This window comes from Panthera pardus, unplaced genomic scaffold (genome assembly GCF_024362965.1).
Source record: "Panthera pardus isolate Hobbes unplaced genomic scaffold, ASM2436296v1 HiC_scaffold_21, whole genome shotgun sequence".
Classification (NCBI taxonomy): domain Eukaryota; kingdom Metazoa; phylum Chordata; class Mammalia; order Carnivora; family Felidae; genus Panthera; species Panthera pardus.
The window spans coordinates 7,185,687-7,211,931 of NW_026526777.1; the positions used below are offsets into that span (position 1 = coordinate 7,185,687).

Sequence of the window (26,245 nt, forward strand, 5' to 3'; positions counted from 1 at the left end):
TCCTCAACATTTCGGTGAGTCGATGAAGTCAGAATTCTGGGCATTCCACGACCATAGGACGCAACTGTTTTCATGCCGAGTTTCAAAACTAACCTTCTAAGTTATCGATTATCATGGCGAGTGTGAACTCCAAGAGCACCAGCAAATCGTAAGCATTAATCCGTAAGGCAAGCTGTTGTATATTGATAGACCCAAAAAACTGTTCTTTCACTGCTGTCTGGGTGCTTTGCACAGGCTCTGAAGATAGGATTGATCACATTGCATTATGGTTATTGATTCATGTGTCTGTTTTCCCAGCTGGAAGGTGAAGGTAAGCTCTGAGTCCTGAATACCTGTCAGTCCTATGGGAGCTTATTGCCCGGCCACCCAGTCAACACTCAAAAACATTACCCAGAGTGAACTGAAGAGATCTTGACTTTGTTCCCGACAAATCTGCTAACATTTCTCTCCCCATCAATGCTGGTCCTAACCTAAGTCTTCAAGAGCTATGATGGGATTCATCTTGTGGCCAGATGGGCTTTGGCTGCTCTAAATAAACTTTCTTCATCCATTCACGTGGAGACAGTGATGAGACAATTTAAGTAAAGAAAACGTGTGAGCCACCTGGGTGGCTCAGTTGATTAAGCAACCGACTCTTGATTTCGGGTCAGGTCATGACCTTGAGGTTCGTGAGTTTGAGCCCTGCATCTGGCTCTGTGCTGATGGTACAGAGCCTGCTTGGGATTCTATCTTTCCCTCTCCCTCTGCTGCTCATGCTGGTGTGTGTGCTTCCTTCCTCTCTCTCAAAATAAATAAATAAACTTAAATTTGTTTTGGAAAAAAAAAGAAAATGTGTGAGATTAACAATCACGGATATTAGATAGAAAAAATTAAGGAAATCTGTAACCTACCAAAAAAACCTATAAATGTTGAATCATATCATAGTTTCCTTTAGTATCATAAATACAATTTTGAAACTGTGATTTAGATTTAGTCACTTCAATGTCCTTTCCTTTGCATTTCTTTCTGCTTCCATTCTTTCCCTAGGACCCTTTCTCTGGCTGAAGCCAGCTCAGATCCCACAGCCCAGCACCCAGAACAGCACTTTGGTTGAAACCGGAAAGTTCCACGGGGGGAGCTTATATAAACCATGAGAATAAGTGTCATTTCGATTCCAAGCTCTTCACGTTGCTTAAATTAACCAATGTTTTGGATTTTTTGCCCAGAAAATGGGACTGATAAAATAGTACATCCTCTTTTTCGTGATGATTAAATATGCTAATGCATGTGAATCACTTAGCACAGTGTTTGGCATATAATACTGCTTCTTCAAAGTTAGTTCTAACTGCATAATTATTTTTCCAACTAAGCTCATCCATGTTCCCTAGCTTCAAGTACCAAATTAAAACATCCAAAAAGATTCCCACCAGTTACTAAGAATTACTACACCCACCACCTGCCATATTCTAGCTCTGGAGACAAGAATCACCAATTTAATATTTATCTGGAAAAGAAAGAAAATATTACGAAGGCAGGGGCAGGGGCGATGCACGCTATGTTTGTGGCTACCCTCTGCTGGCTGGTGTGCCAGAAACACCAGGTCCATTTTGGGGGTCAGGTCATAATATCCCACCCAGTTCTTGAAGAACTTCACCCATAATATGCTCTCCTTCTGGCCCCATATCCCCTGACTCCCCACCCTTGAGTAAACTGGTGCATGAAGCAGCTGTTTTCAGTCTCAACTTTGACTCAGTAATTCACCCACCAACATTTAGAACATTTCTCATATGCTTGGTTTTTTTGTTTGGAAGGTTCTTGAGGTTTGGGGGTTGTTGTTGTTTTTTTCCCCCTTTCTGTTTCTGTTTCTTTTTTTTCTCCCTGTGTCTTTTGCTCCATTTGAGCCATTGCTTTTCGTAAAAGGAAGAGAGATATTTGTATGTGATTGCTGGCGAAAGAGCAGGTTGGACACGAAGGGGTAAGTTACAAGGAGTGGAGTTCTGTTAAATTTCATTTTTTAATTTCCTCCTTCAAAAAAAAATTTATTGTGTATTTATTTTTGAGAGAGACAGACACAGAGCATGAGTTGGGGAGGGGTAGACAGAGGGGGAGACACAGAATCCGAAGCAGGCTCCACGCTCTGGGCTGTCAGCACAGAGCCCGACGCGGGGCTCGAGCCCACGAACTGGGAGATCATGACCTGAGCCGAAGTCAAGAGCCGGACGCTTAACCGACTGAGCCACCCGGCGCCCCGTTAATTTCCTCCTTGGTCATGTTGACTGTGTCAGCAGCTCGCCACACACTTACAGAGTTTGGTCCTTGCCTTCAAGGTGCTTCTAGCCCACTGAAGCCCCAAACTTGTAAGCGATCACAAGCAGCTTTTCAAGGAGAGGCTCCAGAGGGCAGCAGATCTCTGGCCCACAGGGGCAAGTCGGGGCGAGGGGGGGCTTCTCCAAGGAGGCCAAGCGGGAGCAGCAAAGATGGGCCCTTCCAGGCAAAACGAGGGGGGTGTGCCTGTCCTTCGGAGGGAGGCCCAAGTGGGTCTGCGCTGCTGAGTGTCAAGGGTGAGTAGGGAGAGCAGACAGGCGGGTTAGACGAAGCCGGCTCGCTCTGCCTTCCCTTCCTGATGAAGACAGGGATGGCAGAGGAGCCTCTGGACGGTGCTCAGCCTGCCGCAGTTTGGGTAGGAAAACAAAAAGAGGTGATATGATTGAAAGGTGGCTTCAAAGACTGTGTCTGTGTAGACAGGTGGCATCCCATCTTACAAACTCAATCTGTCTTGGGTTTTTCTTTTGTTAACTCTTTCAGGATGTACTTTCCCATAAAAATACATGGTTTTTTATAAAGGTGGTCAAATTTTTAAGATGTCCCACAAAAGCCTTTTAAAACCAGAATCAATTGGGGAGGGGGGGGGCTGGGTGGCTCAGTCAGTTGAGCATCCAACTTCGGCCCACGTCATGATCTCATGGTTCGTGGGTTCGAGTACAAGTCAGGCTCTGTGCTGACAGCTCAGACAGAGCCTGGAGCCTGCTTTGAATTCTGTGTCTCCCTCTCTCTCTGTCCTTCCCCCGCTTGCACTCTGTTTCTCTCTCTCTCTCTCTCAAAAATAAACAAATGTAAAGATGAAATAAAATAAAAAATAAATTTAAAAACCAGAATCAATCAGAACCCTAGTACAATTTCATCTGCATCACTGCTTAAATAAGCTTTTCACCAGATGTTCTAGAAATCAATGGCCATTTATAACATTGCCTATAGAAAATTACATTCCATTTCCTCAGAGTTGATAAACATATACCAGAACGTCAGGTTACTCGTTTCCTCATATTTGCCCTGGGGATGTAAAGGAGAAAGGAAATGCAGGGCTTTGGGAAATACTTCTTCCCATAGCTTCAACTCTTGGCGTAATGTGTGTTCAAATATCAGACGTTAAAGAGAGTCCTTAAGCCAGGAAGTCCATTTGGTTTAATTAGGAGTTTGCAGGAATATGGAGAATGAATAATACGATTGCATGTCTTGCAAAACACTAAGAGTTTAAGGATGAAGCCGTTGGCAGATGCTGCAGTCGAAGCTATTTGAAACCTTCTATGTTTTTTTGCAAGGATAAACAATGTTACTACATTTGTTTTTCTCCCCAGGAGTTCCTGGAACAGACCGGACACATTCCCCCTTGCCTCTTCCTCCCCACCATAGCTACACACACGTCTGTGATCAACATAAACCAAGTGGAAAATCAAACAAAACAAAAGCTCAACCCTATCATTTTACTCCCCCTCTTAAAAATCAACTTGAATGTATCTGACATTAACTCAATGTCAAAAACAACTCCATCTAGAGAAGAAGACATTCTAACACATTTATGATTTCTACTCATTCTCGGCTCGGTTTGACCGCCCTGGCTACATTACATTAATGCTGGTGAACACGAAGCAGTTTTTATCTCCTCCCATCTCACCCCTGTCTTGGCACCGTTTTGTTTTACAAAGAAAACCTTGTTTTGAAATAAAATCAGTTGGAAATGCCTGGGTGAGATTTTAATTAAAGGCTCAGAGGGAGATAATTCTTTCTGTAGATGACTCACGTTAGCAATTTCAAACTGAAAAGGGTTGGAATAGTTGTAGGGTTTGTGGTTTTAAATCTGTGCCTTCTGTGGGTATACTGGCCAGGAAATCAAATTTCCAAAGGCCCTGGGTCACCTAGGTCCTTCCTTCTTCTGGGTGAATTGAGTCAGAGATATTACCTTAAGGTGCACATATATGAAAAACAGTAGAAGCATCAATCAAAACAGAACTATAGCTGAACTTTTAAAACTACAATTATAGGGGTGCCAGGGTGGCTTAGTCGGTGAAGCGACCGGCTTTGGCTCAGGTCATGATCTCGCAGTTCATGAGTTCGAGCCCCGCGTCGGGCTCTGTGCTGACAGCTCGGAGCCTGGAGCCCGCTTCGGATTCTGTGTCTCCCTCTCTCTCTGCCCGTCCCCTACTCGCTCACACACTCTCTCTTTCTCTCTCAAAAATAAACATTAAAAAAACCTTTTTAATCAAAAATAATAAAATGACATAAAAATGCAATTATATTCAAGTAGAATATAGGATATAGAATAGCCAACTATATATAAAGTCCTGTGCGAGGTGTTTCGTGGGTTACAGAGATGGTTCTTTGCTTTGGAGACACTTGGGATAGGTGAATGTAGGGCACATGTGTAAATTATATGGTCGATAATTTTCTAGTCACTGACCACAGTGCCTGGGATATACCAGTTAATGGACACAGGCCCTAATGTCAAGGAGCTCAAATGGGTACTCATGTGACAGCACGAAGACAGTGCAAAGGGAGACGAAACTCTTAACAGCTGCCCCTATTGTATTTGTAGAGCCTTCTGCATTTTTCCTTCTCGGCCCTTATCAATTTGCACATGCATCTCTGTATCAATTTGCACATGCATCTCTGTATGTTTTTTGCGTCTTGTCTCCGTCTCCCCCTGGAGTGACAGGTCTCCAAGAGCAGGGTCAATATCTGTTTTGTTCACGATTCCGATGTCAGCACGTCATTGCTCAGGGCCTGGCACTTAATAGGTGCTCAAAAAAGAGGTGCCTGGGTGGCTCAGACGGTTAAGCGTCAGACTCTGGCTCTGGCCACGACCTCGTGGTTCCCAAGTTCAAGCCCCTCTTTGGGCTCTGTGCTGACAGCTCAGAGCCTGGAGCCTGCTTCAGATTCCAGGTCTCCCTCTCTCTCTCCCTCTCTCTTTCTCTCTCTCAAAAGTAAACAAAATCAAACAAATTAAATTAAAGTAAAATTAAAAATAAAATTTAAAAAAATAGGTGCTCAAAAAAAAAAAATCTGCTATGTAAATTGAAGACCCAGTAAATGAATTCATGAATTGCTCAGTTAGAGTAAAACTGAATTTTGGGGTGGGGCGAGTGAAATACCAGGGTGTGGAGTAGAATATGTCCCTGAAACTAGAATTTTTTTTAATTTGCTTATTTATTTATTTTGAGAAAGAGAGACTGCGAGTGGGGGCGGGGCAGAGAGACAGGGAGAATCCTAAGCGGGCTCCGTGTGGTCAGCACACAGAGCCTGACCTGGGGCTCGAGCCCACAAAACCATGAGATCATGGCCTGAGTCAAAACCAGGGGTGGTCGCTTAGCCGACTAAACCACCTCAGGTGCCCAAGACTCGGGTGTTTTTTAATTTGGTTAACGGGGAGAGGTGAAAAGCCACTGAATGACCACAAGGACTCTAAAGGAACGAAATTCCGTTTCTAGCTGTTAAAGAGGATGAAAGGCAAGTAAGGCTCAAACTAAGCATGCTCAGTCAGTTCTTAAGCCAGGTAGGGCCCACTCCTGGGAGAAGAGGCGGGGGAGGCAACCACAACCCCTAAGGGTCTGATCAGAATCTATTGTGAGGCCGTAATTTATCCGGACTTAAAAACAGAAGTAGCCCGGAGGCAGAGACCAGTCTTGCGGTTGGAAGACATGTGGTAACCACAGCTTTCATTCCAGACTCCAGACGTATGTTGGGAACGGTCAAGAGGAAAGCCAAGATGGGGAAGCATAGAACAGGGATTTTACATTTCCAAAAGAGGTGTCCCCAAACCATCCCCTCTCAGGGACAATCCAATGTAAAGTCAATTCAGTTTAAATCTGTGTCGTAGATGCCCCCTGCTGGCTGTGGGAAATTGATGCGCATCAGTGGAGAATCCTCTAGAGAGGCAGACCTGTAGATGATCGGAAGATCAGAAGGCAGTGTTCCAGGCTGCTGCTTGCTGAAGAAACACCACAGAGCTTGGTGGCACAGAAGTAAAAAGGACATGCGTTTTCTTGGCTCCTGAAAGTGTCATAAACACCCAGAAAAGATAAACAACAGTTTCGAAAACACTTGTTCGCAGCCAGTCTCCACAGCCTGAGAGTACTGCCTCCAGAGCCATCAGCTAATCTGACATGCAGGGGAAGAAGTGGGGTCCCCTGAGCTCCCGTGGTCAAGGTGGGAATCACACAGACAGAACCCAAGCCGAGGCTGACAGAGAAAAGGGAGCCCGGAGGGTGTGTGTTCACGAGGCAAGACCCATCTGGAAAGCCTCATCTGGCTGGAAAAGCCTTCCTGTTGGCGGCTCTTGTAAGAGCTTGAGATGAATGGACTTTGTTACTCATCGATGGCTCATGAGAGGCAGGGGTTAGTAAATGACCTTGAAAACCCTTAGCGGAATAGAAAGAAATACAGTGGAAAATCAGGCCAGTGCAGGAACTAAAATTCTGAACTCCCCAAGATGCTCGGAACATGGCCTCTTAAAATCAAGATCCACGGTGCCGGGTCATTCCAGTAGAGAGAAAATGTATCAGTTTGGAATCTACCATTTTCCTGAATTAACCTACTTCGATATGAACTACAGACAGTTCATGCCTTGCTTGTGTTCAAGCTCCTACCTCAACTACCCCGGACTGACTTGTTACTTTCAGGTCCCGCACAGGCAACGCACAGTAAAGGCTAGGGAGTCGACGCGGGTGCTTATTCAAATAAGCTGACCTTATTTCCGAGGATCATAGTTGAGATAGAAAAGACAGGCCTCCGTAGAATTCGCCTTTTGCTCACTTATTCAAGATTATTAAATGCTTGTCCTATCCCATACACTATTACCGGTTTTGAAATCCCCAGTGAAACAAAAAGACAAGGTCCTCTCATGGAGTCTGTATTTTAGTTGAATAGGACAAACACAAAACAAGGAATCAAAACAAAGAAATTAAAAATACCAGCCGGTTGGAATTGCTACGATGTGACATTGTGTGTGTAGGCTTTCGCTTCAGCTGCATGCCCCAATAAGGAACTCACATTATCCTGGCGGTCAGCAAGCTTTTTACCAAGACCGTGCTGCAGAAGTGACCTCTGTAAGTGTTTCAGCTGTCCTTCCTGAGATCAACATCAGCTGCTTTGCCAGTTAGCAGAATATGTTAGCAATGAGTTTTTACATGCAGGTTCGTTCAGTAGATAATTGGCTCTTCCAGGCACAATAATGGCGTTCAAGTCATTTGGACAGGTGACTCATTGTGGGAACCCGCACCCATTTCATACAAAGGTTATACAAATGTAATGATCTCTTCACCCTTAGAGACGGCACCCACAGCTTGATCCCTAAAATAGTCTTGCGTTCAAGCCTTGATTTGGAGATTTCTTGTTGCCTGATATCACCCACAAGGGCCTCAGGATATTGTCTGGCTGAATCTTTCCCACCAGTTGTGGTCGGAGCACAAAGAATGAGGACTTTACTGAGATTGGAGAACAAGTTATAGAAACTTTTTTGCACCAGCTCGTTAATATTTATTCGCACAAATAAGTATGGCCCGTTTGGGTTTCACGTTACGAATGGTGGTCTTGTTTTCTTAAGCTGGTAGCAAAGTCGTAGGGAAGCAGGTGGCCGTCACCCATGGCTCACCATTAATGGCTATGTTTAGCTACCAAAACGAACCTGAGAGTTGGATATGAATAAATTGATTTAGGCTAGTTTTCAACAGTCCCTTACTCTCTGTGTGACCTTATACAAGTTCCGTAACATCTCCTGGCCTCGGTTCCATCGTCTGTTAAAAAAGGACAACGTTAGTGCTGCCCACGCAAAGCCTTCTGCGAAGAGTGCATGAGATAATGTATGTGAAAGTTAGCATAGTGCCTGGAACATAAATGTCATGGAATACATGGTGGTGGTGGTCGTCCTTCTCCTCATCACCACTACCACCATCATCACCACCATCACCATCACCATCATCATCACCATCCTGAGTAGGGAAAGGGTTAACATTAGGCAGGGATAGATAAGGGACCTCGGGGAGGCAGGCTGCACCTTCAAGTGGGAGGCTGAAGCTGCTGGCAGGAGTTTGGGGAGAAAAAAAGGATAGATACATCCCAGACCTGCCTGGGCTAAGCGCCGTGAGTGGAGTCTCAGACTTTCCGGTAAGGTCCGAATAAAAAGTCAGAGACAAAAATCTTTGCCGGCAACCCAGTCGGGATCCCTCTCATGCTCGAGAGCTTTGTACTTGCCCTCGACAAACTCTCTCACTTGGCTCACCCTCTGATGTCCACGAGCTTCCTTCTTGGACTCCGTGAGACAAGGACCAGTGTCTCTCCCACCCTCCTGTAACGATCATTACCATCATCGTCACCACCACCATCACCACGGCCTTCATTACCGCTACTTAGGAAACTTCATCTTATACCACCTAGTATTATGGTTTGTAGCAGTTTCCTTTAACTTTGGGGATATTAGTATTTGATCATATTAAGCGCATTTTCTCTTGGTCGGATGAATGAACTTCATGCCGTGAAGGGTGAAATGGAAAGGAGTTACTTCTGTCCAGGGCTTTTAAAATGGAGCGGTGGACGCCATTAAAGTATTGGGCCTTATGCACGTTCACACAGGATGAAATCATAAACCTTGAACTAGCTGCAAATATTCCAAGGACTCAGCCTGAACACCTGCTACTTGCTATAGTAAGAGGTTTTGCTTAGTGATTGCCTTAGCAACCAATTATATTTGGCCAAGATTTGTTTCCTGCCACCAACACCAATCGAAATTCTTTGTAAACAACATATACAAGCATTGCCTTCCCTTTTGTCTTTAAAAACCCCTGACTTTTGTTCCCTGGCAGAAGGTGGGGGGGGAGGGGGGAGGAGGAAATGACAATCTGAGTTGCTACCCGAATCTTTACCTTCTGAGTTGCAATTCTGAGACCCCAAATAAATGCTTTCTTTTTATTTTAGCTTTGCCTCTTTTCTTGGTACCTTCAACATGACTTTCTTGGCGAGATAACAAAGATACCGAACTGAATTAGGAAAAGTCAAAAGCAATTTCTGGTGGCCCTACTCTGGGGAAGACAGGAGGGTCTTAGCAGTGACCAAAAACAGAAGGGAGGGCCTGACTCACCTACAGGTGGTGTGGAAAGCTCTATCTTTGTGGCATCCTTGTTTGCTTCCTACTGATCAAAAGCAGACTGGACGTGGGCAGGTTGATAGAGTCCGGCCCTATCTGGTGATGCATCTTCTTCCTCAGTCACATGGGGGAGAGACACTCTGTCTCCCCAGATCCCTGATACATATGAGTGTGGAAGACCACGCAAGGTCACCGGACTTTCCTTATAATCACACAATCTAGGTGTAAGCGTTCTACCTGGTCGAGAGCTCACTCTTCCCCACAGCAAACAGGCAGAAAGCAAGTGATCTGTAGCAACTCTTAAAGATAATAACAGTGATTTACACAAAATATTAATTTACTGAGGTGTTAGTTCGTGTTTTCCTCTCCATAGAGTTTTTCCTCTTACTTTTAAGAATCTGTATTCCCTAAATCATAGTTCTGAGACAATGCTTGAGGTACTCAGGCATTTGTGCTTTCTTACCTCTGACAAAGCTGTGCTGTAAGGCCAAAAGCAGATATTAATTGAAGGCAGTACTCCATTTCTGGCCTTTGTTTTCCAAGACCCTAAACTCACCAGGGAAATAGGGTGGCTTCTTCTCAAAGAAAAGAATTGCTTTTAATGAATGGTAAAGGAAGAGACCGAAAAACAGAGGGACAAGAGGGCATTCCTGAAGCAAGTCAGAGGACGGTTGTCCAGTGTTCTCCAACTCATCAAACCACCACCCTTGTCCAGCCCACACCGCAGGACTCCAGGGGGGGTTGGTAGGACCATAGAAGGGCAAAGAAATAAGGTGCCCATGAGACTTTCCCTTAGCACCAGAGCTCCTAGCTTATCCAAAATGGTATCCAGACCCAAGCAAGGGCCCCAAAGCATTATGAAGCTTCAAATAAGAAATATAAATAATGATGTATCCATTTTAAAATTGTTCAAAACCAGTCACCTGTAAGTGTGAAAAAGTACCCCCCACACAAACACAGGATTGCTTAAATTAAAACAGTAGATGTTCGGGAGAACTCAGTAACCATATGGTGATGAAACCATAGGAATAGTGAACTATATGTGGCAAAGTTTCCATTGCTGAAAAAAAAAAAAAAAAAAAAAGAATCATCAAGAAAAGAAAAGCAACCAGTTGTTTTGGATAACTTAAGTCATATATAACCACCTGGCTCTGTCCAGAGGATCTCAGAAGACACTTTCCAGATCTCAATTCCATGATTACAGTGACAAATAGCATGTTGAATTGTGTTAAATCTCTTCTCTGCCCTTGGCAAAGAAGATGTCCGCCTCCCAACTGTGGTAAAAGCCCGTCTCAGGTTATATAACTGCAAGAGTTTGCAGAGCAAAGCGGAACGTTGAGCTCTTACCCACAGAATCAAATTAATACCAGAACTAAAAGGCAGGAGACAGAATAGCATGGTGGTTAGGGGCATGGATGTTGGAGCCAAACCATCCAGATTTACCCAACTACCTCTGTGACTTTTGGCAAGTTTTTAAACCTTACCTCTCCTCTGTTTTCTCATCTGTAAGATGGAAAATGGAGACAATAATGGCACCTACCTCAAAAGGTTCTTATGATGATAAGCTGAGTTACTCCATATGAAGCACTTGGATTAATGCCTGGCAAATTTACCACGCACTCGGCACATGGCAGGGATGAGGACAGTGACCATGATGATGATTTGCTAACACTCCTATGCCAGTGAAGAAAAATGTCTATCTTATTCCTGCTGGTCTCCCCGTTATCTCCCACGCACATGGTCTTGCTCTCCCACTGTCGAAATGGCAATTTACAGCTGTTCTAATACTTGAAGAGCCAAACGAATCTCACTTCTTTCCTGAAGAGTAACTACGCCAGCCTACACTGCTTTCTGCCTTCTCTGGTAACAAGTCACAAAATTGAGACATAGTTAAGGGGCCTTAGAGGGCTTTTAATTTACCCTTCCCTTACTTTTTTGTTTGTTTATTTATTTTAAGAGAGGGTGGGAGGGGCAGAGAAAGACAGAGAGAGAGAGAGAGAGAGAGAGAGAGAGAGCAAAGCGGCCTCTGAGCGGTCAGTGCAGAGTTCGATGTGGGGCTCGACTTCATGAACCAGCAGATCGTGACCCGAGTTGAAATCAAGAGTTGGTTGCTTAACTGACTAAGCCACCCAGGCACCCCACCCTCCTCTTATTTTAAAAGAAAACACAAAACACCAAGGGTTATGGAAATTAAAAGGTTTTTTTATAAGATCTCACGAGATCTTATCCCAAGATCTCTAAGAAGTTCTGGAGCAAGGGATAGAACACATTGTAGTTTTGTTTTGTTTTTTAAATTTTTTAAATGTTTTATTTATTTTTGAGAGAGAGAGAGAGAGAGAGAGAGGGGAAGGGGCAGAGAGAGAGGGAGACACAGAATCTGAAGCAAGCTCCAGGCTCCGAGCTGTCAGCACAGAGCCAGATACGGGGCTCGAAATCCCAAACCATGAGATCTTGACCTGAGCCACCCAGGCACCCCAGAACACATTGTTTTCTGCAAAGTTGCAGGCGGCCCATTTTCACTCAATTACTCTAGTCCCTCACGAATGTACATCTCAGCTCCATATGTATGTACTTCCGGCGAGATAGCCGGTTTCTTGTGGGTGAGTACCGAATCTTGCGTCCTTGGTCTCCCAGAGCACCTTGAAATCAACTAAGTACTTTAAAGTTGCTTTACCTCCTAAGCGCACAAGCCCACGTTGCTTGGGTTTATGTTCCAACTCTTATCACCAGCGGGGTGACTTTGGGCAAGTTGCTTAATTTCTGAGCCTCCATTTTTCTATGTAAAATGGTGATAATATAGCCTCAATCTCATATCTATGATACGAAGCTAAATAAATTAATGCGTTGAAATGTTTAGAATAGCACTTGGAGCGTAGCAAATATTCTGTAAGTGTTACCTATTCTTATTGCCGCCTAATTATATTTGCCCTCCTATCTCTATCAGAGCATCTTGCACATGTTACTAAATGTTTATTGAATGGATGGATGAATGGAATGGAATGGAACAGAATAAAATATGTTCAACAAAGATCTGGGTGACTAACATGCCAGATAAGCCCCTTTTCAGAAGGCTTCTACCTTGGAATAGTGCAGCTAATTCTGAGGGTACAGCAAAGGCACACAGCTGGAGGACACTTCTATGGGGTAACAAGGAAAGCCAATCCAGAGACGTCTGCTGCTGCCTGGTGAGGCTCCGAGCTACGTGGCAATATCACCTCCCTTGTGCTATTTAAAAATGGAAGAGGGGCGCCTGGGTGGCTCAGTCGGTTAAGCGTCCGACTTCAGCTCAAGTCACGATCTCACGGTTCGTGGGTTCGAGCCCTGTACCGGGCTCTGTGCTGATGGCTCAGAGCCCGGGGCCTGCTTTGGATTCTGTGTCTCCCTCTCTCTCTCTCTGCCCCTCCCCTGCTCGCAGTCTGTGTCTCTCTCTGTCTCTCAAAAATAAATACGCATCAAAAAAAATATATTGTTTTTCCCAAGCGCTGGCTATATCCGTACCAAGGGTTCCCGTGGAAATTGAGACATTTCCCATGCTTTCATGGCCTGTGCCTGACACATCCATCATGCGGAGCAGGTTATTGGGGGTGATGAAAGAGGCCGTGGGGGGACGAGACAGACAAGATAGAAGCAGATTATTTCCCTTTGACCTTCAATTCCCTGCCTTATTCGAAATATTGTTGGCAGGATTTCTGGACTTTTGGTAATTCAGTTGGGAAGCCAGATAATAAGGAGTGGGAACATTGTCTTCAAGTTGAGGACGACAGAAATTTATGGTTTATTTTAATTCCCCAAGTAGAGGGGCCAACGACCTTCCCGCGAGAGCTTCTCTGAACACTAGCGTGAGCCGTAGCCTTCGAACATCTCCGTGCCATTCTGCTTTAAACTTTTATAATTTAAGGGACTTTACAGACTGAAAGTTTCTAGTTGCCCATGGCCCCTGCCTTATTTAACTTGTTTTATATATTACAAAAGAAGGACATAAGATGACGGGGCGCCTGGGTGGCGCAGTCGGTTAAGCGTCTGACTTCAGCCAGGTCACGATCTCGCGGTCCGTGAGTTCGAGCCCCGCGTCAGGCTCTGGGCTGATGGCTCGGAGCCTGGAGCCTGTTTCCAATTCTGTGTCTCCCTCTCTCTCTGCCCCTCCCCCGTTCAAGCTCTGTCTCTCTCTGTCCCAAAAATAAAATTAAAAAAACGTTGGGAAAAAAAAAAAAATTTAAGAAGGACATAAGATGAGTCATAAAGAATATTGAAGAAGGAAGAAAGGAAACAGAGTGAAATTCTATTTATTGAGACCTTACTCAACAGTAACATGTGTCACATCACTTAATAAAATTATGGTTCCCACAACGTAACGTGTCTTCTCCCCGTGAATTTATGTATTGGATCCAAATGCATTACCTCAAATAATCAAAACCAGTTGGTTAACATTTATCTTTGGCAAATTATTAGGAGGGTTTGTTGAGCAAAATAATAACATAACTGTGAGGAACAGGACTATTTCTTTGTCTGAGGCCCGGAATTTGATTTCACGCCATTTCTTCTCTCCTGCCGCCAACATCCTGCTAACAGCCCCTTAATCTTCTCAAGATTTCTGTTTTCAGGAACGGTCTGCTCATGGATTCCCACGTTCGTTTCTATATTCATTCACTTCTCAGACTCTAATAGAGTTAACCCCAGTCTGTCGGGCACTGTACTAGAGCACAGGGGAATGTTCCACGCATTTGCTAAGAGATTGTCCCTCACCTTTCATCTGATGGAGCAGATGTGTCTATAGGATGCAGCTGTGATAAGCTGGCATAAGCTCTAGATGTGAAATTAGCACGTTGGGACTCACGCATGCAGAGTGTATTGTCTGCCCTTGGGCCCGACACCTAAATTACCATGCATCTTTATTGGTAAAACAGTGATGTTGATAACACCTCCCTTCCAGGGTTAAGAATTAAAGTAGGTGCTGTTAAATACCCAAAAGTGGGGGAAAAAGTGGCATGAGCCACAAGGAAGATGCGAAAGTTCCGTGAGAGCTCAGAGGCTGGAGGGCTACCTTCCCCCTGAGGGAGAAACAGAGAAAGTCTCCCCAAGGGGTTGATGGTTGGGGGGGGGGCGGAGGTGGATGATTTGGCTGTGACCCTGTGTGATAGGGGGTCTGTGATAGGGGGTCTGTGACAGACCCTGTGACAGTATTGCTTTGCGTCCCCAAACAGGTACTCACTTCCTGTGCTTCCTCCAGCTCCCCAGGGATCCTTCCCCAAGTTTACTACAGACGTCCTCACCTTTCTAAGACGTTTTCCAAAAATTCCAAAGAAGCTTTCGAAGCGTATAGGGTGCGTTGCGGGGTCGCGATGCTGGAAACTTCTCTCCAGCGTGCTTATGGCGCTCCTTCATTTTCCTTCAGGGAGCCACGCAGTCTGCCTTGTGGTGCCCACACACCGGGAACCGAAGAATGGGATGCCCCACATTGTGTGGTTGCTGGGACTGGACGGGAGTGACTAAGTTAGAGATCTGGGATCAGGATAGACACAAGGTCCAGGAACCGAGCAGATGGTCACCAGCGAGAGGCAAAGTGGGCGCCCCTGGGCTGAGCACCCTCCTCTAGACAGAAGGCACAAGGGATCTTAGACAAATGCACCTGTCATTTCAGGTATCGCAAATGCAAGTCATGGCTGATAGGAGACCGTCAGATACAAAACACAACAAGGGACAAAAGACCCGAGGAAGCAGGGCCAGAGAGGGGCTAGGGCCATGCCACAGAAAGGAGATGGGAAGGACAGTGTCTTCTAAATGGTCGAGTATCTAGTTAAACCCTTGAGATATGGCCTGAGAAATGTTCACTGAAGATGCCAGAACATTCTGCAATGCAACGAAAGAGGCACAGACGGAGAAGGGGAACTGGCACGGGGAGTTGTCTCATTTAACTTTGGATGCTTCGCGGTTCTCTGTTGTAGCCCCATCCTGATACTTGGCGGCAAAGCTTTCCCAACGTGTAGGTGACTAAGAAAAATCGCACACTAAGACAAAGCACGTGTACGTCCACTAATTAAATGGTCTGACTCAACGCATCTAATGCATAACCTTGCCTAGCGCTTGTAACAACCCCGTGAAGGAAGTATCGATATTATCGTCACCTTACAGATGAGAAAACTGAGTTACAGAGAAGCTTGTCCAAAATCACCCGATCAACGACAATGGTAGGAGTCAAACTCAATCTCCTTACAGGCCCTGGGCCCTTAATCACTGTGTGATAAGCCTGACTTGTCCTGTTCGGTCATTCTCGCTGGCAGCTCTATGCAACTGGCAAGTTGAAATGGGGAGACACGGTTTTTTTTTTTCTTAAAGACGACAGTTTATTTGGTAGCCAAAATCTTTTGAAGGATGGTGTCTAGGGAAGAAGAAGTATTTTAAAAGTGGAGGCGTACAAAACTCATAAATTAAAGTCCAACAGATAAAACAAAGGTGAAAAGTCAAGCTGCAGACCTTGAATTAGTTCCAACTCCAACCAGCTCTGTGACCTTGGACAGGTCATCAAAAGGTCTGGACCTGTCTTCTCATCTATAATAGAAGGGGTTTGTCTGTGACTCTGCTCCTATTCTCAGTCTCTGATTCTGAGTTGGTGGTAATAGAGGAGAGAGAAAAACATACCACACTCCCCTCAAGGAGCAGAATCCATCAATTCTGGGCACTTGGCTTTACTGCGTGCATCTGAGCAATGAAGATTGTACAAGGCACTCATTTCTAGACGGTCATAACCATCCGTTGTCTCTGCTATTCTTGCCTTTTTCTTGCTCTTAAGCCAGTATGCATTTAATAAAACGTGTTCTATGAGTGGCCGACGAAAGTCACGGATTCCTTCCCTCCCTACCCTTCCAGCCTTTGGGACTCATTCTGGCTTAATTACGAAGGGCCCTGTGTGGCTCAGGAAGAGAGACAAAGGTTCAGCTATTCTCAGTGAATCTGGAAAATAAAAGTTAGGGGGCAATTCAAAAAAAAAAAAAATCTAAAGGCTTTCGAACCCTCGGTTGAGAATTTGGAGAAAATCCCAACTTACAGAGGTTTTCCCTTCACTACTGCCAGCTAAAGGAGGAAGTGTAAACGCTAACTATGAGGGTAGGAGACATGTTTGCTGGAAAAGGAAAAAATCCCCATCAATCTACACCCATCTCGGCGAACAGCTTTGCTTTCGATTTGTCTGCGTGGATCTCTGATTTCAACAAACAATCCGTCTTTTTGCCGAGTTGTACAAAATATCAGAGGGGTGTGTGTGTGTGTGTGTGTGTGCGTGCGCACGCACAGGTGCACATGTATAAATGTGCATGTTCAAGTTGACATACGTGTTTTTAGATTAGGGGGATTGGGAAACGAAGTCTAAGCCTCTGGAAGCTTGTCATTCCGAAAGCACCAGCACCAGGTCTTAGACGGTGGGCTCTTTGGAGAAAGTCTTCAGTATGACCTGCACTGTTGACCTTGTCCCAAAGTGCATAGGTCATTCGGTCCCACAGTCTTGACTCAGGTATCTCTTGTTAACGGTCACTTCAAATATGTTGCCAAACACAACAAATGACTTTGTTAGTGGAACATCTTGATCCTTTCCAACCTTCCCGAATCCCCACAGACAAGGGCCTCCTCCCGCAACAGATGTTCTGCACAAGAAGATGTCAAAAAGCAGCAGCTTGACCAAAACAGCTCCACTTTGCTGCCAATAATAAGCACTTACAGAGGAGAGAGCACTTTACATTTTTCAAGTATTTTACTTCATGCTGCGTCTCCCCATCTGATTTGAGTGTGGTGGTTCCAACATCTTTCTGGAAGGCAGAGTCTGAGGATCTGAGTGAGATTCTGTCCAGACGGGCTAGGTGTCGTTTGAGAAGTGTCCCGGGAAGCAGTCCGATAGGAGAGAGAAGAGCGGGTAGAATATAGACCGATGGCCTTGGCCTCTTTTACTATTCAGGGAGCCATTGGGATGATCAGATATTGACTGCCCAAAGCAATTAGAGACTGCTTGGCTGAATCCTTTCAACCCTGCACTATTTCCTTGTTGAAGGAGAAAAAAAAGAATGTCAGGCCAAGTTCTTTTATCCTGACCTGGGAACTGGATAGAATGCTTTGCAAAGAAACAGCCTGTCCGAGCTTTCCAGGAGCCCTCTGGTCAGAGCCAATAAACCCAGTCCCATGTGCATCAGCTGTGCTGATGACACAGGCATCCTATGATTAGGTTGACTGCACCTTCAGATTTTCCAGGAAAGACCCAATTTCTAATGCCTGGGGTAGAGGCAAGCTGTATGTCCTCATGGAGGCAGAAATTGCAGCCATCGTGCACTGTATGCCTGGCGTGGATTCTTGGGGTCCAAAGCAGTCCCCAAGAACTGTGAGGACTCCAGGATCTACTCAGCTGGTAGATGAGAACTGGTTACAGATATAAAGGCCTAGAAATCCCGATTCAACCCTTCTCGTGCTAGCCTCAAGGATGGAAACTATTCCACTGTTAAGGCAAAGGGTGAGTCTTACTCCGGGCGGCATTTGGAAGGGCATGGGTAGGGCCACTCTTTCCACTGACTGGAGAAAAACATGGCACTGTGTGAAAGCAATTGACGGAACCACACCCCGAAGGCCAGGTGGGTCTGTGACTTCATATCACATTCCCCTCCCTGCCCTCCGGAAGCTTACACTCCTTAGGTTAGTACCGAAATCACAGACTGTTAGAATCCATGACCTTTGAACCTACATTACCCCTGGATCTGACAAGAGACTGAAACCATCTTTTCCTTTCATGGAATTCACCAAAATAAAAGAATCACATTCCACTGCACATAAATACAGATTTTTCACAAACCGAAAGTTTATTCTGGATGTGTCACGCGTATTTTTAAGAAATATGGGGTTCTTAATTTAGTCCATTGAGATCCAAAGTGGGTGGAAGAAAACTGCACATTTTAATTGATTGCTGCTTTCAAGCTACATCCCGAAGTTACTTCCCTGGCCTTCCTGCAGGACTTGGGAGGAGATGCAAAATTAGAATAAAAGTACACTCTTTCCTCAAAATACATGGTGTCCAAATTAAGCACAACAAAGTGATAAAGCTGGAAGAAAGGAAGAGGGTCATGTTAATTGCCTCATCACCATTCCAAGAGGCACCTGCCTCATAACTCACCCTCTGCTACTTATTAGAAGTGAAGGTTACAGCTCAGGACCCCTGTATTCCCCACCCAGTACCCTCTCCGTGAGGTGTAGAGCCTTTTGCACGTGCATCTAAAAATTCTTGTGTTCCACAAATAATTGCAAGAAAAAGAGAAGTAAAAGACAGGAAGCCTATTCCTATGACTCCTATGACTAAGGAGTGAGGTAAGGGTCTCTCAATCCATCCCAACGTGTGAGCCTGGGGTTTATGTGTCATCCGTGCCTGGGGGGAGATTTAGGGGTATCTGTTCCATCTTGGGGCAACTGCACGTGAGCTACTAGAGCAAACCATGGGGGAGAGGGCTCCTCACCCCGCCCCCCACCCCCCGCAACTGACAAGTAAAAGAGTAGAAAAAGGATCTAGCTTCCAGGTCTTGGCATGTTGAGCTGCGTGCAGTAGGCGCTTAGTTAACGTGATGTGAGCCCGGCAGGCTCTGTGACAAGGTTTCTGCAGTCCGTGAAGGGACAGGAAGGGTGGGCAAAAGGGCGCCGGACACAAACCCCTCACGTCAACGTTGTTTGTGAACCGTGCACCCCACCTCGCCACACCTGCTCTGTCAGATCGCTTCAAAATAAGATTTCTGGGGCACCTCGGTGGCTCAGTCGGTTGACGTCGGACTTCAGCTCAGGACACGATCTCATGGTTTGTGAGTTCCAGCCCCACATCGGGCTCACTGCCTTTAGCTCGGATCCCATTTTGGATCCTCTGTCCCTCCCTTCTCTCTGCCCCTCCCCTGCTCATGCTCGCGCGCTCTCTCTCTCTCTCTCTCTCTCAAAAATAAAACATTAATCCCCACCAGCTCCCCCAACAATTGCTAATGTCTCTCCACCAGATAAAAGCGCTGGCCTCTCAGTCTCTAGGTGCTTCTGTGAGAAGTGCTTTTACATAACTGAGCCTGGTTAATTGTAGAAAGAACACTAGATCCATGGCTAGTGCTTATCCACCTAATAATATAATTCAGTAATAGCGATACAAAAGTATGATCTTTGTTTGATCCCGATTCACACAACCCAACTGCAAAAAGACCCTTGAGGATATTTGGATGCTTCCTGGATATTTACAAATATTCAAGAGTTGTTCATGTTTAAGTATGGTCCTGGTTTTTAATGTCTTTTAATGTTCTGTGGAGAGTCGGTCTGTTCTTAAAGGAGACACCTGCTGAAGGAGTTGTAGATGAAATGGTAAAAATACCGTACTAGCTGACAAATTCGTCTTTACTATTAAAACAAAAAAGAGGTGAGATTATGATGAGGAAGGATGAAAGTCAATAAGTTTTGTCAAAAGCCTTGGCCCATAATTGAGACTTAACTCCCGATCACCCACGAAGAGGGAAAGAAGGATGGAAGGCAATGAAGTCTTTCACAGGGGTTATAGCATCTCTCCCCAACAAGGAAAGTATCCTCATTTACAGATGAGGAAATGAAGCTCGGAGAGGTTTAGCGACTTTCTCGGGTTCACACAGCTAGGAAATAACAGAGGTAGAGTTACGAGCGCGGTGTTCATTTTACTCCACCTCACCACTGATGAGGAGGCAGGGAACAGACTGTGAGCTTGTGTCCTTCTCTGGGTTTACTTGACTCTGGTTTTTTTTTCAGCATTCCTAAAATGTGTAATCTCAGGCAGTCAAAAACAGGCTTTCACTGTCTTTATCCTCTGGGTGACTCAGCCTTTAAAATACAGTGCAGGCTCAATGTTATCTGCGAACTGATTGGAACTTTAAAGAAAGAGATAGGAACCTGCTATCTTCTGGCCTCCAGCCAGAGTCTGGTTCCTGTTACTAAGGATTGATTCTGACGGAACTAATTAAAGTTTAGTTCCTTTGCTTTCTGGCCAGCAGGACAGACAAAAGCCATGAACAGAGAGCCGCAGAAACATTAACCCCATCCCTAGATATCAGCTATCCCATAACAGTGGGTGGTGTTTGCGAAAGAAGGAAAAACTAGATACTTTTTAAAAATTTGTTAATGTTTGTTTACTTTTAAGAAAGAGAGACAGAGCACGAGCAGGAAAGGGGCAGAGAGACAGGGAGACACAGAATCCGAAGCAGGCTCCAGGCTCCGAGCTGTCAGCACAGAGCCCAACGCGGAGCTCGAACCCACAAACTGTGAGATCATGACCTGAGCTGATGTTGAATGCTTAACCAGCCGAGCCACCCAGGTGCCCCGGAAAAATTAGATGACCTTTCAAGGATCCTTCCACACTGAAGGTTCTGGGATCCAAGCGTGTTTTGAGTTGATATCTGGTGTTTCAACATAGGCCAGGCTGACCAAAAGACGAGGAAGAGGTGCCTCCTTTAGGGAAGGAAGCTTTTCATCAGAAAAGCTGGCGTAGTAACTGCTCGAGAAAGAGCTGAAGTTATAGGATGTTAGAAGCTTCACCAACAGCTGCACCTACCCTCACTAGAAACAAGAACACTCACCTCTTTAAGACAGTTTTCCTATGGAAGTTGCAGAAACGCTGGAGGGAGTCTCCTCCCCACCCTCTTCCCTCTCCTACTCCTCCCCTCCCACTCCCTGCCATCCCCGCCACCCCGGAAATCCCTCTTTGTTTTGGAACATGCACACTCTGTCCCCTGGAAGCCCCCGAATATCACTGTTGTTCTTCCCGATCCCTTTGGAAGCAGAGGAAGCACCAGGCCACCCTGGGAGCAAGTCTGTCTCCACTTGTAAATTTATTCATGCGTTCTCTAGACAAAAATATTTATTAAGTACCTACTATATGCCAAGGGCAGATTGTCTTTTTTAGCAAATAAACTCTTTAGGCAAAGTGGTGGGGATATCTTTCCTCTGAGCAGATCTCTTCAATCTTCACAGACAGGAGGGGATGGGAAATTGACAGGTCCCCAGGAGACAGTAAAAAAGGACATGCTGCACAGGAGGGTAAGTGATTAGAAATTCAAAGTTCCCTCTGTGCTTGTCTCAGGGGCATAACACCAAGAGTACAAAGGAGTCCGAACAGCAGTCATACTCCCTGGGCCCTCTCCCCTCCTTGACTTGGCCCAGGTAGGTTCCGCAGATGGCCTTGGAACACCTTCTTCCTCTGGGCTCTTCCCATATAGGCCTGGCTAACTCCTTCCTGAGACTCAGTTCATGAGCCTGGCCTAAGTATCGTTTCTGGCAACTTCCTGCAAATTTTCCCTGACCACCGAAAGCTGTTGTGGGGTTGGGGGGGAAGGGGGAGGGGGGGCTCAGAGAGCTTTTGGTGGTCAGGGAAACTCCGTGCAGTTACTCCTTCATAGTGGATCTCAGCTAATTTCCATACGCTTTCTTGTTTATTTCCCTAACTGGGCTGCAGTTTCCTTGAGAGCAGGGTCTGGGTCCTGTGTCCTTACGCCTAAGGCAAGTATGGAAGTTTGAAAGGCAATCCAGAGAACTGATCAATACTGTGGCATCAATAAGAACGAAAACAAAGTTATTCTTAGTGATTCCCCACCCCTCAACTTTATTGAACTATTTAGTTTATTGAAATTTATGAACAATTTAGTTCATTTACTTCCTTAACATTATAGTGTTTCAATTGGCGATTGATATTGGCGATTATATCACAAGACGATGAGCTACAACAGGGTTCAAATTCATACTTATTTGCAGAAAGCATGATCCTAACGTTAACTGGAGGCTCCACCCCTATCTCTGTAGGCTTCTTTGGTGATCTCTTACTGGTTCTGACTGAGCTATGACTTGTTGAATTTCACTGCTACAGTGTTCTTTCCACCGTTGGCCCAAGGGTGTGTTCATGCCTTTGAAAAACCTGAGTTTACTTAATCCTGCAGACCCAGGAGCCTTGGCCCACTCAGCAAGGTGTTTCCACATGGCTTAACAACCTTAAAAGATTAGTTGATTAATGGCCCTGCTTATTAGATGCCTTTCTATTCTAAATTATCCACACCTAGACCCATATAAATCAAAGAGGAGGAAAAAATGGAATGTGTAGTAAAAATAAATATAAACGAAAAGTACCAAAATATCACCTTTGTTATTAACCCCGCACAGCTCCTGAAATTCCCACAAACTGGAGATGACCAGAAGCTTCCCTGTGAACTGTGGATTGAAAATATTTTCACCACCTTAAACAGAAATCAGGGGCGCCCAGGTGGCTCAGTTGGTCAAGCATCTAACTTCAGCTCGGGTCATGATCTCCGGTTTCGTGAGTTTGAGCCCCGCATCGGCCTCTGTGCTGATGGCTCGGAGCCTAGTGCCTGCTTTGGATTCTGTGTCTCCCTCTCTCTCTCTGCCCCTCCCCTGCCTGCACTCAGTCTCTCAGTCTCTCTGTCTCTCTCTCAAATATAAACATTAAAAAAAGAAAAAAAGAAATAAAAAAAGAAATCAGATCTACAGCAGACGCTGGCAGAGGTAAGGAGTTCATGACACTTCATTAATATCCCAGGGAAAACTCTCTGTCAGAAGCCAAGTCTTCATTATTTGTTTCCTCCCCTCTTGGGTTGGTGTGAACCGTGAACGTGGTGACAGGACTAGTCAGCACTGAGGGAGAACGAGGGAGAACGATTATAATAATCACACCAGCTGCTTATATTACACTAACAACTTTTTGGGAATCATCATAACACTTTTCATTTTAGAATATTTTTGTCTTCTTCCAAAGAGCCATATTTATTTTTTTAATTTTTTTTTAAGTTTATTTATTTTGACAGAGAAAGAGAGTGGGAGCAGGGGACGGGGAGGGAGAGACAGAAACAACGTGTGCATGGCCAGCATGGAGCCTGATGCGGGGCTCAAACTCACGAGCTGTGAGATCATGACCTGAGCCGAAGTCGGACGCTTAACCTACTGAGCCACCCAGGCGCCCCACTGGTCTCGTTAAATATATAAAAATACGTGAGGTCAACTTTGAGTTTTAATAAGCAGTGATCTTAAAGATCTAAAGAAAGAAAGAATAGCTTCTATCATTATGTAAAAGTTGACTCTGGTTTAATGCTTCCCTCCACGTTGAAAAAAGAAATATGTTCTGGGATTAAATCTCCCGGTACACGAAGTAAAGTTTGCTTTCTTATGAGCAGGTTGTTTCTGCCACAGCCATGATTTCAGCACAGGGTTCGGTTCTTGATGATTTTTCATTAATTGAGTCTTTTCGGCTCCCAAATGTTTAGAGAGAAATCAATTTGATAAATTTCCCTTTAATTGCATCTCTTGCTAGCCACAGAATTCAACTGTGCTTTGAACATATTGAAACTATGTTAGAATGGAAAAGGATGTTAGAGAATGGCAAATCCAAGTCTCCTTGATTCAATTAAGAAGATAGAATCCCGGGGCAGTGAAAGAACTTGCTCATGGGTGCAAATGTAGATAATGACAAGACTGAATCTGCTCCTAACTCCTTCACCGGTCCTCTTTCCACCAGGATAAATCACAACACGCTAATCTGGTTTTGGTAAACTGAATTTTATTTCCAAAGCAACTGAAAGGTGCAATTTCACTCTTCAGCAGAGCTTTGTGTTATAAACAGATTAGTTTTGTATGCATGTATGTTGTCCTAATTTCTTATGTATGAGTCTTCAGATATCTTTATCTAAGCATTGAGACCTACCCACGTTCCTCTTGTAATGTGGAGAGAAATGGGGGGGGGGGTGGGCATCTGGTGAAGAAGGAGGTGAGAGACAGAGAGGAGAGCAAAGATGATGGGTTTGGATGCATTCATTCAAGCAATAAGCTTCCCTTAGAATAGATAGTCTCAGGCTCTCTTTTTTTTTTTTTTTTTTTTTGACATTTATTTATTTTTGAGAGAGAGAGAGAGAGAGAGACAGAGCATGAGCCGGGGAGGGTCAGAGAGAGAGCTACACACAGAATCTGAAACAGGCTTCAGGCTCTGAGCTGTCAGCGCAGAGCCCGACGCGGGGCTCGAACCCATGGACCGCAAGATCGTGACCTGAGCTGAAGTCGGACGCTTAACCGACTGAGCCACCCAGGTGCCCCAATAGTCTCAGACTCTTTCCACGAACGTGTGCTAACAGTTGCACAATCCCATTCCTCTAAAAACTCCTCTCAGCATTGTCCTTGGAAATCAGACTCTATTTGCAATGGAAATGGACCACAAAAAACAAGAATGAGTAGGACACAATTCGAAGATTCTACCACATGCCAGTGAATGAAAAGGTTCAGGCAATCCAGGAAAACACGCTTGCTCCTTGGCCACCCTCAAGTATCCCACGTGCACATTAGTTATATCCTGGAGCATAGGATGTCACTGTGCACTCAAAGATACAAAAAGGGATTCAATATTAAGGTTGATCATGAATCAGATATAAAACAGTAATAGGGGTCAGACCTGAGCTTGTAAGAGACGAGAGAAATCATAAATAGCCCATGGAACACAACCTTCTTAGGCAAACACTGCCAGAGCCTTTAGAGATGGAGTTAAGTTGCACACAGATCACTTTATTTCCTTTAAATAATGAAGCCTCGCACCAAATGTGATCAAATCCATGCTTAAGAAATAAGAGGAAAATACACATCCCTACTTCTGTGCGTCAGGTAGGGTTGTTGGGTTAACTTTTCTAACAAGTCCGATATTTGTTTTCTTCTATTTACTTGGCCCAGATGCTTAGGGTTCCCTCCAGAATATTGTCTACCTTAAGGATAACCAGAGAACCTCAAAGGTATTTTCCCATTTATCTAAAAAGGAAGGCTAGCTAATAAATAACCTCTGTGTCCCAACCGCCTTCTTCTCGCCAGGATTCCGGCTAATTTTATCCAGTGGGATCAAGATACACAGCACAATGAGAAATCCTCTCTTCCTCCTGGCACACCTGCCTCTCTCTCAGTCCATGCACATTAATCAATGAAGGTTAACATTTACACAGTTCTCCTAGGTGCCAGGGAGTGGGCTGAGGATTTAATATACAGTAACTCATTCAATCCTCGTAAGCAGCCCCCGAGGTAGGTTACTGGCATCTCCATTTCAGAGAAGGAAGCTGAGATACGGAGAGTAAATAAACTGCCCGACCCCACAAAACAGTAGGACCGGGATTCAAACACAGGCGATTCGATATTGTATTTCTTGCTCTTAACCATACACTTCTGACTCTGAGCAAGCACCCTATGGACAAGGCATCTCCTTGGAGGAAATGAAGTTCGAGATCTTAAATGATGCACGAAATACCCCATGGTGCCTCTGTCTCCTATTGCTCAGATCTTACAAGCCTCTGTGCTGTTACTGTTAGCAGAGAGGAGGCGAGCCCAAATCTGTAATCCCACACCTGTTTCCGCACAAACAACAACTCTCTATCGCCTCTGGATATCCACCCCTGCGCAAAGATTCTCCGTATCTCCATCTCTTAAGCCAAAATAACTTGGTTCTCACCTTTCCAGGCACGAATGGGGCAAAGCCGCGAGTCCTTTGCACATTGTGGCAAGCGGCTCAGCGTCTCGGTTTTGAACACGCGATTCTGCACAGCAGAGCGAGTCTTTGAGAACTCCTTAACTGTCTGGGACTGCCTTTCCCTCCGAGGAATATATAGAGGCTCTTTGCCAGCCCTCTGCTGCTCCCTGGACCAATCCAGACCTCAGAGGAAATCGCTGGCTGGGGCACAGCCGTTGGAGGAGGAGGCTGGAATCCCGTCTCTGCAGCGTTAGCCTCCGGCTGCTCTAGCAGGGGCCTCCCCGGTGCACTGGTCATTCAGGTTTTAACACGTGAATGTGAGCCCACCGCGGAGCAGAGTGCCAGGGGCC

The 26,245-nt window shown here is 45.2% G+C and overlaps 1 protein-coding gene across 1 annotated transcript in view; it reads right to left on the reverse strand.

Moving 5' to 3' along the window:
- Nucleotides 1–26,014, reverse strand: part of RGS5 (regulator of G protein signaling 5) — a 50,679-nt gene extending 24,665 nt beyond the window's left edge. Inside the window, exon 1 of the mRNA XM_019465729.2 lies at nt 25,878–26,014. Within this exon, the coding sequence (XP_019321274.1) occupies nt 25,878–25,921 (44 nt within the window). The 5' untranslated portion in view covers nt 25,922–26,014. The remainder of the gene's footprint in view (nt 1–25,877) is intronic.
- Nucleotides 26,015–26,245: the final 231 nt, after the last annotated feature.